General features: G+C 44.1%; 1 protein-coding gene across 1 annotated transcript in view; it reads left to right on the top strand.

Moving 5' to 3' along the window:
• Positions 1 to 19,693, top strand: part of LOC137641479 (PAX3- and PAX7-binding protein 1-like) — a 165,356-nt gene that overhangs the window by 28,439 nt on the left and 117,224 nt on the right. The window contains exon 3 of the mRNA XM_068374084.1: positions 12,603 to 12,768. Coding sequence (XP_068230185.1) covers positions 12,603 to 12,768 — 166 coding nt within the window. The remainder of the gene's footprint in view (positions 1 to 12,602; positions 12,769 to 19,693) is intronic.

The following is a 19,693-nucleotide window of genomic DNA, read 5'->3' as shown; positions in this document are numbered from 1 at the left end:
CGAAGTAAGAGCCGTAGCTACTTCGATGGCCTTTAATAAAAACCGTTCTCTGCAGAGCATAATGGATGCAACCTATTGGAGGAGCAAGTCAGTGTTTGCATCATTTTATCTTAAAGATGTCCAGTCTCTTTACGAGAACTGCTACACCCTGGGACCATTCGTAGCAGCGAGTGCAGTAGTAGGTGAGGGCTCAGCCACTACATTCCCTTAATCCCATAACCTTTTTTAACCTTTCTCTTGAATGCTTGTATTGTTGTTTTTATGGTTGTTACGGTAGGCTAAGAAGCCTTCCGCATCCTTTTGATTTGGCGGGTGGTCAATTCATTCTTGAGAAGCGCCTGGGTTAGAGGTTGTGTAGAGGTCCTTTAGTAGGGGTTGCAGCCCTATATACTTTAGCACCTTTGGGTTGATTCAGCCTCCAAGAGGAACGCTGCGCTCAGTAAGGAAGACGAACTTAAAAAAGAGGCAGAGTAACGGTTCAATTCGACTTCCTTACCAGGTACTTATTATTTCATTGTTATTTGAGATAACTGTTATATGAAATATGGGATACTTAGCTATCCTTTAATCTTGTACACTGGTTTTCACCCACCCCCCTGGGTGTGAATCAGCTACATGATTATCGGGTAAGTTTAATATTGAAAAATGTTATTTTTATTAGTAAAATAAATTTTTGAATATACTTACCCGATAATCATGATTTAATTGACCCTCCCTTCCTCCCCATAGAGAACCAGTGGACCGAGGAAAAATTGAGGAGGTGTCAACAAGAAGTACTATAATACCTGGCCACAGGTGGCGCTGGTAAGTACACCCCCTTCTAGTATTGTGATAGCTGGCGTATCCCTCCATAGAATTCTGTCGGGCAACGGAGTTGACAGCTACATGATTATCGGGTAAGTATATTCAAAAATTTATTTTACTAATAAAAATAACATGTTTGGAGGTACCAACTCAGACTGTTCTTGGCTGTATAGGATCACACCACTGGGTAATTCTTCCTTTGGGATAGTTACCACGCACTTCTGTTTGCCTTGTACAGATAGTTGGCTAGACTGGCTGAATCTGTTACTACTCTAAGGTTTGAGGAGACATCTGTGGCATTCGCTCTGAAGAGGTCAAGGCAAAGTTTAATAAGTTTTGGTGTTGGTAGGAAGAACACTTGCCTTTTCTTCGCTCGAGTCTGCAAACCTTAGCTATCCTAATCCTGAAGAGACCTAGCACTTTGCTGGATTCCTCTGCTCTCTTTTTGATGAGTAAGCCGAGGCAGTGGCAGAAAAAGCGAGCACAAACATTCAGGACCCCATTATACACTGTAGAATATTTTTCAAAAGTTCTTCGGGAAGTTCAGGCCAATCATTTTGGCCCAGTTTTGTTAACTACATTTGTTGTGAACAAAGCTTCATCCCCTGTAAAGTCCAAACTAGGTCCTTAGTCTTCATCTTCATCTAGGGATCAAGAGTCTTCCCTACTCTTTCATTATTCCTGAGACAAGTGGCAGAAGGATGATATTGCTGAAAGCAGCAATCCTTCTCCTGCTACCATGATAGGGAGTTGCTTGTCATGCCATTTTGCAATGTGGTAGCAATAGGAGGGGATGATAGGGTAGTCGGTGCTCTTTTGGATGGTTATTAGCATCTCTTCCTAGACTTATGCCCTCCCTTTTCTCTCAAACTGAACTGATTATCCAAATTGCTCTCATGCAATGGTTGTCAAGAAAGTGTGCTGTAAGTCATAAACAGTGACTGATATTGTTATTATTATTATTATTATTATTATTATTATTATTATTATTATTATTATTATTAATGATAGCCAAGCTACAACTCTAATTGAAAAAATATGCTACAGAAAGGAAATAAAGAAATAGAAATATATCAAGATCAGTAACAATGTTGAATAAATAAGTCATGTATAAATCCTGAAATGATATACTGTATATGTTCAACTGTTCAGCAGAAAAGCATTTGCAAGAATTTTGAACTTTTTAAGTCCCCTCTATTCAACTACCACATCAGGAAGATCAGTGCAATCCTGTGGAGTAAGACTTCTATAATACCAGGCTGTATTGAGCTTTATTGTGGAAAAGGCAAACATGTTAGAATTAACTGCATACCTATTAATGCCTACTGAATGTAGTGTGTGGGAAGACCTGAGTGCAAAGGATGGTCAAAATTATGAAAAATCTGATGCAACGGGAACAAAGAAATAACTGAAAGAAAGCACTAAAGATTAAGGTTCAAATCAGGGATAAGAAATTTAAAAGACAGAAATTATTAGTCCAACAAACTAAATTAAAAGTCGGAAGTTGAAGACCTGAAAATTTTGTCCAAAAAACCAAAATAAAAGTCAGAAGTTGAAGACCAGACAGGAGAACAATACTCGAAACATTGCCGAATGAAAGACATCTACAGTTTTCTGCTCTTGCTAGAGACCCCTTCAACATGCTGGACTTTAGTTGTCATTCTTTTTTTTCTGAACAGGTTCCATCTTCCAAGATGGTATTCCGATATGATAAGCCTTCATATCTAATTTTCTCTTTACGGTTGGAGACTATTCGGTATCTCCTTCCAGAAGCTTGCTTTCACATAGTACTATGCAAAAGATGTCTAGCACTTAGACAGCAAATAAGTTCAAGGGAGGGCCAAATTTTGTTGTCAATGACAAAATGTAGTTATTTCTTCAGTCTTGGCCAGTGTTCAACAGGTTCCAGAATCCTTATTCAACTTCCTTTTTGGTCATAGGTCAAGTGGTTTGTTGTGTTGGCTCATCTCATGAAAACACTGAAAAACATTCCTTCCTAGCCCACAGTTTCATTTGTTCCATAAGCTTAATTTCCACCTTTTTGAGGAATTGTTTTGACTTTATGGTTTAAGACTATCCTACATCTGCTAAAAGAAAGGCTTTATTTCTAAGGGTATACTGGAGATGTCATTGGCAGATAGGAAGTATATAGCAGACTAATATTGAGGGAAGTGTGCCATCTGTCTTTGAGTACAGTAGTCTTGCCCACTGGAGCATGATGTATTTCTCATTCTTAGGCTATCATTCATGCATCTTTAAAGCCCCTCAATAATGGTTTGAGAGACCTTACCCTCTAGACACTCTTTGCTAGCTTTATCATTGGCATGCTTCACGGTCCCTTGTACCAAGTCTGGGATTGAGAGGGATGGGATGTGTGTTTATGGTTGATCATTTCCGAGCTTTTGGAGTGCTCAAAACCTATCAATTTTTTATTTTAAATTTGAAAGCTTATCTAGCCCACTTTTGTACAGTAATTTCAAAAGTGACAATCGAGATAAGTGGCTCTTGTGGTGTTTTCTAAACAGGACTCGACATTTGAAGGAGCAAGTGCCAATGTCGGTTTGTTAGAAGCTTTAGACAGAAGGTTTCCAGGTACACTATTTCCTTATGAATTTTTAAGGTTATCAAGTGGTAACTTGATTTGAGTTATTCCAAGTAACAGCACACACTCTTGGTCGAGAGGAAATTTCCTACAACAAAGGGAAGATCACCTTAACCTCTTTCTATATAAGAGATATCCCCCACAAGTTCCTGAACACCACTTTAGGACTTGTGGTGACTGCTTGGTATAATGAGTAGCTACTTAAGCCCCTTTGGACAAGAAAGTATCTTCTCTAAATATCATTCTTGGAAGTAAGTTACCTAAGAGAAGCTGATTATAATCATTTGTCTCTCCCCATCATCTTTTTCTCCTCTTAACCACAGGCACCACAAACTGTGTATTTACTGGTTCTTATCGGATGCAGGTTAGAGGCAATAGAGAACCTATCCCAAAGTAAGGTCTGAGAATTTCTTTCCATTCTCTTTAAAACCAGGGAGTGAGTTACACCATTATATTTTAGATCTAATTTTCATAGTAATTGCTACATACTGAGCTGGATCTCCTGTACGTTGCTGGAAGACATGGGGTTTACTTGATATATTCTTAAAGTATATTTTTTTTACATATTTGTTTTTACGCAAACACAAACCATCATCCTTTAGGTTGGAGTAAGTTTCCAGCGTGAATCTGGACAACCGTGAATCATTTAACGAGCAGTTAAGCGACAGGTGGGAACTAGAGCGAGCCGACAAGTGTGACCTAAGGAAGGCTTTGCCCTCCTTAGGTCTTTCAGGCACACCAGAGTGGATCTTGACCATGGGGAGAGCAGCCACGGCCCTGTGTTTGTCCCCTAGAGCCAATACACAGGGCCAAGGTCATGAACACCTGTCACGGAGTTGAGCCTCCATGTTACTCGGTCCAGACTTGGGGTCCCTAGCTGCCCTGGTAATCAAGCGGGACAGATATTGTGACCCCGCATTTCAACCTCCTTGTCTGTTGCGTAGGGACAGAGCTATCCCAAACTACTCGGGTAGCCAAGCGGGACGTGTGTGACGTCTCCTTGTTTTGGGGCTGGTGGCCATGATACAGTGTTACGGCTTTGAGCCTCTGGGCTGTGGGTCATGTTTCCCGCTTACCCAGGTGGCCAGGTCGACTTGTACTGTCTTGTGTTTTGGCCTTCCCCGGGGTCACTGCATGGGCCAGATCCGTGACCTCTGTGCCTTAGCCCCCGGGGCTTAGGTCCAGGTCCCTGGTTGCTTCAGTAACCAAGTGGGATAGTCAGCCTACGCATGCGGCCAGGGCGTGATGTTTGGTTGCGGACCAAAGCTTTGGCCCCCTTGGCCATGGCTCATATCCCCGGGGGCCAGGTAGTCTGGTGTTAGCCCTGTGTTGCAGACCCCCTGGGGACTGGATAGAAGTTACTGCCACGGACACATGTCCTCCTCCTTGATTGATGAAGAAGCTTTGGCATTCTCCATCTCTCCTTCTATTGGGACATTGTACTACTGTTCCTCTTTCAACTCATAATACTTTGGTAGAGCTTTTTTTTTTAGAGGATGGCACCATTCGAAACCTTCATTGCACGAGAGTGCGTGCTGGAAGACCAGGATTGTGGCAGAGGCATCTTCTCCCAGTGAGGCATAGGGATGTGGTCCATCCCTCAGCTCTGTTTAGTAGAGAAGAGTATGAGTATACCTTCCATGTCTGCCGTGTTAGTTCCAGGAATGTTTTCCCCACTGTTGCCAGCCTTCCCCGGTCACCTTCAGTCCCCGATAACATGATCAGTTTTGTCCTCGGAGTTAAACAATGGTACCCTGGGGAGGAATAGGCCGGAACAACCTGAGGAAGAGGATACTCAAAATTCGTCAGCTCCTAAGGCACGAATTTTGGACCAGTGAATCCCTGATGCCCGTGCATGCTTTTGAGGGATCTATCCTTTGGGGGTGAGGCCTCGGTCATTGGGCATCCCTTAGGTGTCCCTCAAGGACCTGAGCAATCCTTGGGTCTGTCGGAGTCACCCATTCCCAGACAAGTTACCTCATAAATGTGTCTGTCATTTCAGAACTCTTTGGTGCGATGTTTGCAAGGAAGGCCTTCGGCCCTTTTGTAGACCCTGGCAGGATTGCCCACAACTTCCTGGAAGGAATGAGGGAATGAAGCTATTTTGAGTTACCCTACCTATTTCTTCCAGGTAGTTGGGTGGTAGAAGAAGGGAAGAAGTGGATTACGTTTTGCAGCGTTCACTCCATTTTTTTTCTGAGAGTAGGAGGATTGCTTGTCGTGCCTGTAGCAACCCAGCAAAAGCATAGGACTGAGCCTTGGGTAGCATGAGTCCTTCAGGATGGGTTTTTAGTACCCTCTTCAGCCTTTTGCCCCCCTCCTCTCTTTTGCTGATAAGAGCGCTCATCCGTTCTTCCAACATCCCCGAAAATCCTGGCCTTGCTGACAGAGGCAGGAAGGATGTTTGAATGGATTATTCAAGGCATTCCATTAAGAGTTAGACATCTTACTTTCAATTGATCAGTAGTGCGCATACTTTTATAATCAGTGTATCAGTCCATTATTATTACCCCTCTTCTCCAGCTTTGGTTTGATGTACCGCTTCAGGTCTCTGGACTTCAAACTGTGTACTACTACTCCGGTGTTCGTTCAGATGATCACCTGAGTAGTAACTTGAGGCCACTACAAGTGATACGTGCAACTGTAGATATTTCGAGTGGGTGATCCTGGTTTCATTTGTTTGGGAGTAGCAATAGGATCAAGTTTGCCTTTCTGCTTTCATCATGATCTGGGGATTGTGATAATGGAGGACAAGTAGAGTCTCTGATCCAAGCTGAGGTTGAAGCAGTTGAACATACTGGTAACAATGAGATTCGATCAGTTAGACAATTGCATCAGAAGCCTAAGGAGGTAAGGGGTATATTCTGTCATACAGAACTACCATGGTGTGGCAAACTCTTTAAAGGCACCTTTCCTCACTGGAGAAGCTTGTACCTCAAGGGAGCACCTTCACTAGAGATCTCTTCAAGTACTGTACTGTTTGAATTATCTCTGGTTAGTCTCCAGAGTTCACCATCCCTCCTTGTGCTGGTGGGATGAGATGCTTGGGTTGATATAATGAGGAACCCTCATACGGGAGTCCCACCCGATGCAACTGTGCTTATATGCGTTGAGCAAGGAGACTGGGTTGTCTCAGCAGTGTGGTCGGAAGCAGCATCTACTCTTTAATCTCCTGGGACTAGCAGTCTTTGTAGTGCTGTAAGCTTTCTAAGAACGTTGAATAGGTATCTGGTGAGTTGCTGCCACAGCACCACCATATTTGCTTACATCTAACTACGAGCGGACGAAGAAGATGCATTTCAGGACAGCATTCTATGCCAGGGAGTTGGCAGTTAATCTCATTCCAGGCAAGAGGAATGGGTTAGTATGCGCACTTGATCACTAAGGGAAGGCTGTAGGGTCAGAGTGGTCCATATGTTCCGGCGTAACGGAGAGGTTTTCTGGTTGGAGGGTTGTCCGGGGATCCTCCTGTTTGCCATCCAGCTATACAGGAAGCCTACACGCTTCATCCCCCCCTTGATCCAACCCCCATGGTCTGTGTTCAAAGTTGCCTTCCAACACCTATGGGATCACTTGGATGGTTACATCCTTTCTCCGTTCAACCTTGGTCCATTGGCTAATCTACCGTGTAGGATTACGCCAAGACTCAGGTTGCTTCAAGTGGCTTCCAGATGGCCTCATGCTGAATGATTTCCTGTTCTGCCTCCTTGAGATCCCGAAGGAATTCCCTTGGTCCTTTCTCTCCCAAGGAAAACTGGCCATTCTCTATGATGGATATCATAGAAGGGATTCTTTTCGAGTCAAATCATCTTTATATCAGATCCTGGAGTTCCACTTCTTCCATGTTGGAGAAGCTCTTGTTGGTAATGCCATGAAGGTTACTGCATAGAGTTGAGTATAGTCTTTCAATGGAAGAGGATAAATCTGTCCTTATCACAGGAGTTCCTCGTGCTCAGGAGTTGCTTCTAACAATACTGTATTACTGTACTTGGTGGTACCTCGTCTGAGCCTTTGAGAAGGCCTCAGTCAAGGTTTTGACTCGCAAGACTGTCTCTGCTGCTTTATAATTGGCGAAGAGGTTAGGTGAGTGACATGCTCTCTCTGCCTTAATCTCCCACTCTCGCACCTTGCCAGGGCATGACCTCACTGCTATCCGAAGAAAATTCGATACCTCAGACGTGAGTGAATGCAATTCTCTTATCGCAAGCAGAACCGAGAAAGAGGTGTCTAGAACACAATCTCTTTATGACTTTGGTATTTGATCCAACTGCTAAGAAAGTCTAGGTTCCAGCTAGCACTGGACCTCACGAAGTCAGGGTCTAGGAACTACCTTTGCCTTCAAAAGAATTCTTGCAGTCTGCTATGGGTTGAATGTTGGGTTCTGTCTGCACCAGGCGATCTTTGTGGCTTTTATTCTACAGGAGTACTGCGTATGCGGACGATTTTTCAATAAACAATTATTCGAAAGACAATTGTTCGAAAAACTGTTTTTCGAAAACCAATTATTCGAATTTACAATTGATCGAATTACAAGATATTCGAATAAGCAATTTTTCGAAATTTACGTTATTCGAATCCTTAGCATACTTTACTCAACCATAGAGGAGTAATTCGTTAATTAACGAATATTTTAGATTTATTAAAGTTTTTTTTTCACATATCTTTGCACATTTATGTCAAATGAGGTTTGTCACATGTACCTTTTCCGTCCTCTTTTAACTTTTTCCATAAATTTTCGCACTTCTTTTTCAGCTGTATCACCTGAATGATTATGTTCTTTAGAAATGGAAACATCTTTTACTATTATAGCACTACATTAGTGAACCCTCGTTTATCGCGGTAGATAGGTTCCAGACCCGACCGCGATAGGTGAAAATCCGCGAAGTAGTGACACCATATTTACCTATTTATTTAACATGTATATTCAGACTTTTAAAACCTTCCCTTGTACGTAGTACTGTTAACAAACTACCCTTTAATGTACAGAACACTTAATGCATGTACTACAGTACCCTAAACTAAAACAGGCACAAATATTAAAGGCGACTTTATATCATGCGTTTCCTAAACACGCCAAAAAGAACGATAAAAAATGGCAACCAGTGTTTTGTTTACGTTTATCTCTGATCATAATGAAGAAACAAACCCATTTACACATCTGTGTATAGGTTAGTTTTTGCATCGATTATATTGATTATTCAGTACAGTATGTTGATTTTGTTATTACCAATGTTTTACTTAATTTTTCTTAGGACTTCCAAATGAAATGTTTTTCTTTATGACGCCGCCTGAAACGACGGCATCATAAAGTACGCTCAGTAAACAAACGAAGGCATTTAACGCGCATGATGAAAGTGATAAATAATGATATTACAGTAAAAGCTTTTATAAAATATGTTATTACAAATATTATTTACCGTATCTATATAAAATCATACATACGTAGCAAAGCAGGAAAACTATTTACGAGAGAGAGAGAGAGAGAGAGAGAGAGAGAGAGAGAGAGAGGAGAGAGAGAGAGAGAGAGAGAGAGAGAGAGAGAGAGAGTTGTTTTACATACGTAAATGTAAATTTAAAAAAAAAAGCCCCATTTCATATAAAATAGATTACAAATATTTTACTTTATTATATTACAGTAGTCTGTATAATACTGTAAAGTTCAGTACAGTATGTTGTTGTTATAGTCGTGGCGATGAAATTCTCACGAAACAAAAACACGCCATTTGATTACAACAACTGATTCATTCTCTCTCTCTCTCTCTCTCTCTCTCTCTCTCTCTCTCTCTCTCTCTCTCTCTCTCTCTCCCTCTCCCTCTCCATGTTATACAATACTTACATTTAGATGAAGAAACGAAAAAATTATGCCGAGTCTACATCCATTTCAATTATAGCTAAAAATACGGCATCCGATTTCATCAGCAAACCACTATTTTTTGGGAAACATCATCTTATTCTAGAAAATTGCTACTCTTTAAATAGTTAATTGCACATTAAGAAAGCGTGTACTTTTGTTTTTAAATTTCGGGTGTGTTTTAAAAATCGAGTTTTGTTGACTTCTTTTTATTTTACTTTTGGCCGTGATTAGATCAGCTGACATCTAGCTGCCGCTCGAGAGTGTACGAATACATTAACAAAGTATCGTTTATACAATTTCTTAACTTATTCAAACCGTCTACACTCTACAGTATACAGTTGATATTACATAAGCACCAATGTGTTATAACCTATCAAATTTTTTTGTATTACATTTAAACCTCTCTCTCTCTCTCTCTCTCTCTCTCTCTCTCTCTCTCTCTCTCTCTCTCCTCTCTCTCTCTCTCTCTCTCTCTCTAACAAATGATATCTTTGTTGCTCCTCAAAGTCTCATTTATATTGAAAATCAATCATGATTCAATTTTCCTTACTTTCTCCAATCTCGCACCATCGGTCACATCGCGGTATTTTCGAAATTTCCGGAAAATCCGCGATATATGTATATACATGGGTTATGAAAAAAATCCGCGAAGTGGTGAATCCGCGATGGTCGAACTGCGAAGTAGCGAGGGCTCACTGTACAGTAATTAGAAAATTTATGGCAATTCCAATATATTTTGTATTTGGTTGTCTTTAACAAATAAATGTCCGTTCACTACTAACATGGGCTTTCCTTTTTTACTCTTAACGAACTCAGCCATTATAGGGTTTATGAAATTTCTGCTAAATATGAAATTGTCCAAAATAACAGTAAGAATTTTATTTTCCGAAGAAGGATTTGTTTAGGGTTAATTTTTGTTTTAATTTTATTTTATATATGTACCTAAGAAAAACCCATGCAATTGAATTGTTTCTCATTTAACTACTCATTCGAATTATTAATGCTTATTTTCAAAAGCAGGATTTGTTTACGGTTCGTTTTTTATCAATGTATTTAAAAGGCAAACAATTCAATTGAGTTATTTCTCATAAAACTACTCATTTGCTTATAAACCGCAAAAATAATGAATTCTAACTCTTGCTCAACTAGTCAGTCGCTGTAACTCATGGATTCAAACAATATTGATTTCGAAAAATTGCTTATTCGAATATCTTGTCATTCGATCAATTGTAAATTCGAACAATTACACATTCAAACAATTGTTTTCGAATAATTAGCTTTCGAAAAAAGTTTTTAGAACAATTGTCTTTTGAATAATTGTTTTTTGAAAAATCGTCAGCAAATCGAAGTACTGTGCCCACAAGCCCTATATGTTTAGTCTTTGGTGGCTGCTGAAGTAATGGTGTAGCACACTCAGATCCCATTTAGGATGGTAAGCATCCTGTATACATATAAAGGTAAGTCTGGAATGGAGATGGGATGACTGGTTCTTCTCTATTCTTTCTGCCCCTGTCTTGGGGAAGAAACAGAACTGACTTGATGGTGGTAAACTACTCCTTTGAGTTCTGTTCTTTAGAAACTAAGAGAACTTCTCCTCCATCCTCCCTAGATGAGGGAAAATGGTGGAATATGCTGTATACCAACTTGTAATATCATTGGCATAATTTTATGACCCTTTCATCAGATTTTCAAGGTGGTTACGTGAATAGGGCAGGCACTTCACCATCCCCTTACCTGTAACAACTAGTTCAGTGCTAAGGAATACTCAGACTATATACATACATACATACATATACCAAGGCACTTCCCCCAATTTTGGGGGGTAGCCAACATCAACAAATGAAACAAAACAAAAAGGGGACCTCTACTCTCTACGTTCCTCCCAGCCTGACAAGGGACTCAACCGAGTTCAGCTGGTACTGCTAGGGTGCCACAGCTCAACCTCCCCTGTTATTCACCACAGATGAAGCTTCATAATGCTGAATCCCCTACTGCTGCTACCTCCGTGGTCATCTAAGGCACCGGAGGAAGCAGCAGGGCCTACCGGAACTGCGTCACAATCGCTCGCCATTCATTCCTATTTCTAGCACGCTCTCTTGCCTCTCTCACCTCTATCCTCCTATCACCTAGAGCTTTCTTCACTCCATCCATCCAGCCAAACCTTGGCCTTCCTCTTGTACTTCTCCCATCAACTCTTGCATTCATCACCTTCTTCAGCAGACAGCCATTTTCCATTCTCTCAACATGGCCAAACCACCTCAACACATTCATATCCACTGTAGCTGCTAACTCATTTCTTACACCCGTTCTCACCATTTCGTTCCTAACCCTATCTACTCAAGATACACCAGCCATACTCCTTAGACACTTCATCTCAAACACATTCAATTTCTGTCTCTCCATCACTTTCATTCCCCACAACTCCGATCCATACATCACAGTTGGTACAATCACTTTCTCATATAAAACTCTTTACATTCATGCCCAACCCTCTATTTTTTACTACTCCCTTAACTGCCCCCATCACTTTGCAACCTTCATTCACTCTCTGACGTACATCTGGTTCCACTCCACCATTTGCTGCAACAACAGACCCCAAGTACTTAAACTGATCCACCTCCTCAAGTAACTATCCATTCAACAAGACATTCAACCTTGCACCACCTTCCCTCATTTGCTGCAACAACAGACCCCAAGTACTTAAACTGATCCACCTCCTCAAGTAACTCTCTATTCAACAAGACATTCAACCTTGCACCACCTTCCCTTCTCGTACATCTCATAACCTTACTCTTACCCACATTAACTCTCAACTTCCTTCTCTCACACACCCTTCCGAATTCTGTCACCAGTCGGTCAAGCTTCTCTTCTGTGTTTGCAACCTGTACAGTATCATCCGCAAACAACAACGATTTACCTTCCATTCATGGTCATTCTCGTCTACCAGTTTTAATCCTCGTCCAAGCATTCGAGCATTCACCTCTCTCACCACTCCATCAACATACAAGTTAAACAACCACGGCGACATCACACATCCCTGTCTCAGCCCCACTCTCACCAGAAACCAATGACTAAGGTCCTTGAAACTAGGAAAAGCTACATTTATAGAATTGCTATTTTCTGATTTTTTTCGTGTGAATTTATGCCATTTGAGTAATTTACGTTGAAACTTTTATTATAGGATTGCAGGAAATATAGGAGGCATAAATGTCATTAGCAATTTCACTTTATCTAATTTTTTGAATGGTTAATATTTAGAGGCTATTCTTAGTGTAGGGTTTACTATTTTTAAAGGGTAACCTGTGCTATGTACTTCACCCCCTTCTCTTTTTGTCATTGCAGGATGAGTTGGGTATCAGAATTGTTAATGGTAGAGAAGCAGAGGCCATTGCTGCTAAGCCCGGTGACTCGGATGAGGATGATCCTGAAGTTCCAGGAAAACACAAGTTCCGATCTACGAAGTCAAGGACCTCACAATCTCTTGATCCTTGGAAGAAAATTTTACAAAGTAATATGCATGACTTACTCTTTTTTTCTGTTATTTCTTTTTTCTTCCCAGGTACAGTTTTCTTCTGGCAGATTTTGGGGATGGAGTATTTAAGCTTAAAAATATTTTCTATCAAGGGAGGATCATAGGAATGGAACTAATCTTTCCAGCATCAATTTTATGAAAAATATGAAATACTGTAGTTGAAATTTTTGGGTGCTGTTTTCTCGGTACCTGAAGTGCTCAATAGGTACAACCTTTTATCATGCTATTATTTCTAATGCAATTATTGTCTCAGGTTTTTGTTGCCATATTTTTCAGGTGCCACTCCTACTCTATATCATGCAGATACATGGTGACCATAACTGTGCATTTGTAAATGTGCAAATGGTAGCCATTTTATGATTACATCTTTTCCACGTTTTCTGGTGAAATAGTACTAGATACATATGTTTATGTAGTCCTGCAAATACTTACAGTACATGACTATCATTTGATGGATAGAATATGAAAGTTTTTTATATATAGGAAGCAAACTCTAATCCTTGTATATATTTTGAATTTCCTCGGGAGTAGTAAAAAAGGGGCATACTGTACTTCCTTTCAAACCATTTTGAAGATATCATGCGGTACAGAGGAAGTTAAAGTTCAGTCATTTCTTAGTGTACCGTCTGTTACGTACCCATTACCTTAAATCAATTTGACTGTCTTAAGAGATTTAGAATTATTTATAATGATGTAAGAGAGCGTAGTATGTTGTAGTTTATTTGGAGGTTGATTCCAGATAATATTGATAACTATTATTATTAATAGTAGTCTAAGATTAATAATGTTGATAATATTATTAATAATATTACTGTATTAGTTACCCTTAGCCGTCTTCTAATAACATCTGTTTTGTCATTGATACAGGAAGAGAGGAGAATATTGAATTTTCCGCATAACGTCAAATATGGTGTTCCAAATTCTGGTATATCATTACAATTTTAGTTTATTTTTTCATTTCACTCTTCCATATCTTAAGTCTAAGACCACAGTTACATTGATAATTTGAATAGAGGATGGCAAATGGATATTAAAAATTTTGTGTGCCTTTTCAAATCTCTAAAATCAATTTAGTTATATAGCCTAGTCATGTTAATTACACTACTACAAACTAATCACTTATAGAGGGTCCACATTGATGGTTGACGAATTTGTGCAGATGGTATAATTCCCCTGATGTAAAGAAAGAAAATAACAATCACCACTGAATATGTGCAAGGAGATGCTCAAGTCTGTAGTGGTGATTACTGCATTTTTTCTGCAGGCATTGTTACTGTGCAATTGTTTGTTCCAACACAGAGACTTACCTCGAACTACTTTCTTAAGAGATACCTGAAATCTCCTCTCAACCGACCAGAGTTTTGTGTAGTTTACCCTACTTCCGTTTTCTGTGAGGACTACCCCAGGCGGAAGGATACGTGCCCTGAGGCTAGTCCCGAGCCAGGTTGCGCGTTAGCTTGGGTCTCGACCCTCAGTAAGTTCTCTGGGCGCGTCGTGACATCATCTCAACGCTCTCCTTGTCTCAGTGCGACCCTTTGTGTCCCCGACTCGTGTCTCCCACGTGGCCCGCTATTCTTTCCCTTGTACTCTAGCGTGTCAGCTTGTTTTCCCTTGTGCTTTCCCTTGTGTTTGTAAAGTGTTCTCTTGCCCTTATTATCCTTTCCCGCTGCGTTCCTGTGTCTTGCGGTTTTGTGCTAGTGCGGTATGGAGCCTCATCGCCGTTGTCCTGGGCCTAAGGCTGGAAAATCGTGTGGTGCGTTCTTATCTAAGCCTGAGGAGGACCCGCACTCCCTTTGCTCTTCATGCAGGGGTAGAGTTTGCTCTCCTTCGGACACATATCCAGAGTGTGTGTCTTGGACTGAAGTGCAGTGGGTGAAGTTTGAGACTAAGATGAAGAAATCGTCTAAACGTTCGCCCAGGAAGTCCAGCATTTCTTCGCCCGCGACCTCTACAGGAGAGAAGTCTGACAGGGTCCCTTCTTCATCCCCTACTCAGAGTAAGGAACAAGGTAAGTCCGTTGCAGGGAAAAAGCCGATGGTTCTTCCTCAGGAGTCGTGTCTTCGAGATTCTGGGGTTGCTGATCCTTTACAGGCAAGTGGGGGGCCTGATAGTTTTATTAGTGAGGGTCCGCAGGACGATGCCCTTGTGCATGGGGGGCACGTCTCATCGGACGACCTTATGTGGAATAAGGATGTCCCTGTATCTTCACCAGCATCGTGGATTTATGTTTCAGGCGCCTCCGCAGCCGAAGGAGCCCCAGGAAAAGAACATTCGCCATTAAAAGATCCCCTTGGATGGGCGCCCCCGAGAACTCCCTGTAGGTCACCCTTGAGGGGGGAGGACGGCCTTGGGTCCTGGTTCCAGAACGTTGATCCTCCGATATCTCTCCCAGCCCCTCTATCGGCGGTTCCCGACGTTTTCCTTCAGCCTTCGACATCCGGTATCCAGAAAATGGCGAAAGCAGACGTTCACGTCTCTCGGAGTTGCTACGAGGAGTCATCAGAGTCCTCGGAGGTAGGCTCATCGTTGTCATCGGAGGAGGGACAGATCCAGGAGACGGCGCTCCCCCTCAAGGTCCCGCTCTAGGTCACGGCATGTGAGGAAGCGGTCAAGGTCCCCGAAGAAGAAACCCAGGAGGAGTCCTTCGCCGAAGGAGCAATGGGTCCTCGTTCCCCGCAGTAAGCTCACAGACTTTACTACTCTCCCGAGCGCTGCGGGTTGGCTTACCGGAGACAGTCCTCCTAGAAGGGCCTCCACCAGCCATAGAATTGACCCTCACAAGGACCCAAGGAGCTCTTCCGACAGGCATAAGACCTCGAAACGGGCTTCCCTTCCCGCCCAGCGGAGGGAGTCGCCTTTTCGGACGGGCACCCTCGTTGAGTTAGCTCAGCCGAGCGATATGGAGGGACGGCTTCCTCTGTCGGGCAAAACCACGGAAGCCTCTTCCCCCTTGAAGAAAAGCAAACGGAGGGAGGAGGTGCTTGAGCCCTCCGCAATGCCCGTTCTCAGACCACAGATTGGTGCGAAGGCCTCCGTCAGTACGGTTCCTCAACCACGGACGGAGGGCGCGGACGGCGATACTGAAACCTCTCCAGTGGAAGACTCTGCTTATAGGAGGGTCATTGGTTTAATTCGCCATCACCACAGGATCGAGGAACCACTGCCTGCGGACGAGGATGCCTGGCGGTCTAGCCTTAATAGACTAATGGAGGAGCCCGTCCAACAGAAGCCCTCCTTAGCCCTACCTGTAGCCAGAGATGTGAGACTTGGCCGTGCTCACATTGACAAAATTGTGGCACGAAACGCTGAAGGTTCCAAGGGTCAAGGGTCCTCCAAGTTACTCCAGGGGCTGAAGTCCCAGGGGAAGTACTACTGGATGGAAGGACAGCCACAAAGTGCCAGCAAAGTGGAAGACTCCTTGGAAGTCTTAGGTCAGGGAACTTCGGAGGACAGGGCTTCCTCGGCTCCTATCTGTTTTTCTCCATCAGAGGCTACGATGAAGGAGGAGATGTCCAAAGATCTCATCAACGTCACCTCTTGGTTGGACTGGTGGGCCTCGACACTTGTAGGCATCCAGGCTTCCCCTGACGCTGCAGTGCCGTCCAACCAAGCACTGCTGAAGGAACTTATCAGCTCCGGAGGACGAGCCTTGAAGTTCCTGACCTTCCAGTCCCTAGTGTTATCCGCCAATTGGGTTCTACGACGAAGGGACACGATCTTAAATAAATTATCCAGGCGCATACCGGACAGGGAGGCGAGGTCCTTGAGGAACCTTTCTGTATGGGGTGACAGACTCTTTCCCTTGAAACAGACGGAGGAAGTGGTTGAGAAACTGTCGAAACGGAAGGAAGTGAACACTCCCAGACCACATACCATGAGGAGGCCCACTTACAGAAGGCCTCCTCCTGATGGACCGTTGACATCTCGGGCCCCTCCTAGCCAGGTGAGGAGAGAAGCCCCGGCTTCCCTGTGGTCTCACCCTTCGCAGCCCTCCCGCAGGGGCGATCCCACAGCCCCAGCCTCCTATAGAACAGCCCACTCAGCTTCCAGGAGAGGCCGGTCAGGTCGCTCCTCCAGAAGGAGGTAGGTTGAGAGGCCCCCCAGTCCTGCCCAAGCCTCAGGTAGGGGGATGCCTCAAACGATTTTGGCAAGCATGGAAAAATCACGGAGCGGAACCCTGGACGGTAACAGTGTTAAAAGAGGGGTACAGGCTCCCGTTCCTGGCAGACCCTCCACCCCTTATCCCAGCAAGTCAGGCGGAGTGGTTAGCTCCCAAGGACCCCTTGAAGAGGGAGACCTTACAAGAAGAGGTCTCCACTATGTTAGCGAAAGGGGCAATGGAAACAGGGCTGCAGCCGGGCCCCAGGTTTCCTCAGCCGCCTCTTCCTAGTGGAGAAAGCGATGGGGGGTTGGAGACCATTCATAGATCTGTCAGCCCTCAACAAGTTTGTGTGCAAGACCAGCTTCAAGATGGACACCCCGAAGTCGGTCCTGGAGTCCTTGAGGGAGGGAGACTTCATGATTACCATAGATCTCAAGGACGCCTATTTCCAGATCCCCATTCACCCCTCCAGCAGAAAGTACCTTCGGGTGAGGTGGGATACCCAGATCTTGCAATTCAAGACTCTTTGCTTCGGCCTGTCGACAGCGCCCCAAATCATCATGAGAATCTTCACAATTGTCTCTGTATGGGCTCACGAACGGGGAATTCGTCTGATTCGCTACCTGGATGACTGGTTACTCCTTTCTTCCTCAGAGGCAGTTTTGAAGGAACAAGGCGCGGAGCTAATGCAATTGTTCAAGGTTCTGGGTATCACCATCAACCTGGAGAAGTCTCACCTGTCTCCCTCCACCAGGATGACGTACTTGGGGATGGTTCTAGACTCCCGACTAGTGAGTGTCTTCCCATCGGAAGAGAGGCTAAACAACCTTGACCAGATCCTCCGTCCCTTCCTATCGGGCCAGCCCAGGAAAGCGAAGGATTGGCAGAGATTGATAGGACATCTGGTGTCTTTGGAGAAGCTGGTTCCCTAAGGGAGGATGAAACTCAGGGCCATCCAATGGAACCTGAAGGGACTCTGGAACCAAGTAGTCTCTCCCTACAAAGTAATTCCTGTTCTTCCAGGGACAAAGCAATCCTTGGAGTGGTGGAGAGACCGAGCGAAGACCCTCAAGGGGATGCCCTTCGCGGCGGAGCCCCTGGAGATGCTCCTCTTCACGGACGCCTCCAAGGAAGGATGGGGAGCTCACCTTCGCGGGGAGTCAGCAAGGGGTTCTTGGACGGAGGTGAAAAAGACACAGCATATCAACGTCCTGGAGATGAAGGCCGTTCAGAAAGCGTGCCTTCAATTCGTCGGTCTTCTAAGGGGAAACAGTGGCGTTAATGTGCGACAACGCCACAGTAGTAGCCTACATAAGGAAGCAAGGCAGCCTAAAATCGAAGGAGTTATGCGACCTCACGCAGGAGATTCTGGATTGGGCCGAGTCTGAACAAGTCGTAATAACGGCGAGATTCATTCCGGGAAAGAGGAATGTCCTAGCCGACAGACTCAGCAGGATGGGCCAAGTAGTAGGAACCAAGTGGTCCCTTCAAGTCTCGTCATCCAAAAGTGGGGTTCGCCGGTGATGGACCTCTTCACAACCAGGCTGAACGCACAACTCGCCGTATTCTGTTCTCCTGTCCCAGACCCAAAGGCGGTATTGGAAGATGCCTTTCAACACAGGTGGGACAATCTCGACGTGTATGCCTTCCCTCCCTTCACACTGATCAGGCAAGTGCTCAACAGAGTAAGAACGGCTCTCAATCTAAGGATGACTTTGATAGCGCCTTGGTGGCTGGAGAGGGAATGATTCGCGGACCTAAGAGAGTTGGCGTGCCTTCCCCCGTGGTCTCTGCCAGACAGACCAAATCTCCTAAGGCAACCACATTTCCAAAGGTTCCATGACAATCCACGATCTCTGCGCCTTCACGCGGGGAGGTTATCCAGCGGCTCCTGAGGAAAGAACGTTATTCGGCAGGAACAGCTGAAAGAATGTCTCATTATCTGAGGCACTCATCGGCAGCGGTGTACCAGGCAAAATGGGCCACTTTCACGAAATGGTGCACCTCCAGAAACATCAAGCCCCTAGGAGCCTCGATTCCGGACATTGCGGATTTCCTCGTACATCTCAGGGCATGTCAATTCCAGCCATCAAAGGAGTCCGTGCAGCGTTAGGTCAAGTTTTCCTCTTGAAAGGCATTGACCTGGGTTCCTCTAGGCACATCTCTATGCTCATCAGGAGCTTTGAGCAAACCTGCCCTCCTCATGCCTCTAGGGTGCCACAATGGGATGTAGCTAGGGTTCTGAAAATGCTGAGTGAGCCACCCTTTGAACCTTTGAAGGACTTAGTGGATAGAAATCTCACGCTCAAGACGGTCTTCCTGTTAGCCTTGGCGTCAGCTAAGAGGGTGGGCGAGATCCATGGCTTGTCCTACGAAGTCTCGCACACAAGAGGTTGGCGAGAGGTCTCATTCAAGTTCGTTCCTACGTTTGTGGCGAAAACACAAAATCCAGCTGTCTGGGATCCGAGATTCGAAGGGTTTACTGTTCCAGCAATTCCTCGGTCAGGTAATCCGGAAGATTTGAAGTTGTGTCCATTCAGGGCCTTAAGGAAATATCTAGAGAGGACTGCTAGTCTCCGTCCTGGAATCAAGAACCTCTTCGTCTCCATGGGCACAGTGAGAAAGCCGATCTCTAAGAATACCATCTCCTTTTGGCTTCGACAGGTAATCATCAAGGCTTGTAGTAGTGCCGGTCTTCCCCTTCCAGGTAAGCCCAGACCACATGACATTAGGGGTATAAGTACCTCTCTTGCCTTTGAGAGAAACATGGCAGTAGCGCAGATCCGCAGGGCAGGCACC

This window comes from Palaemon carinicauda, chromosome 5 (genome assembly GCF_036898095.1).
Source record: "Palaemon carinicauda isolate YSFRI2023 chromosome 5, ASM3689809v2, whole genome shotgun sequence".
Classification (NCBI taxonomy): Eukaryota; Metazoa; Arthropoda; class Malacostraca; order Decapoda; family Palaemonidae; genus Palaemon; species Palaemon carinicauda.
This window is presented reverse-complemented; position numbering and strand designations above follow the sequence as displayed.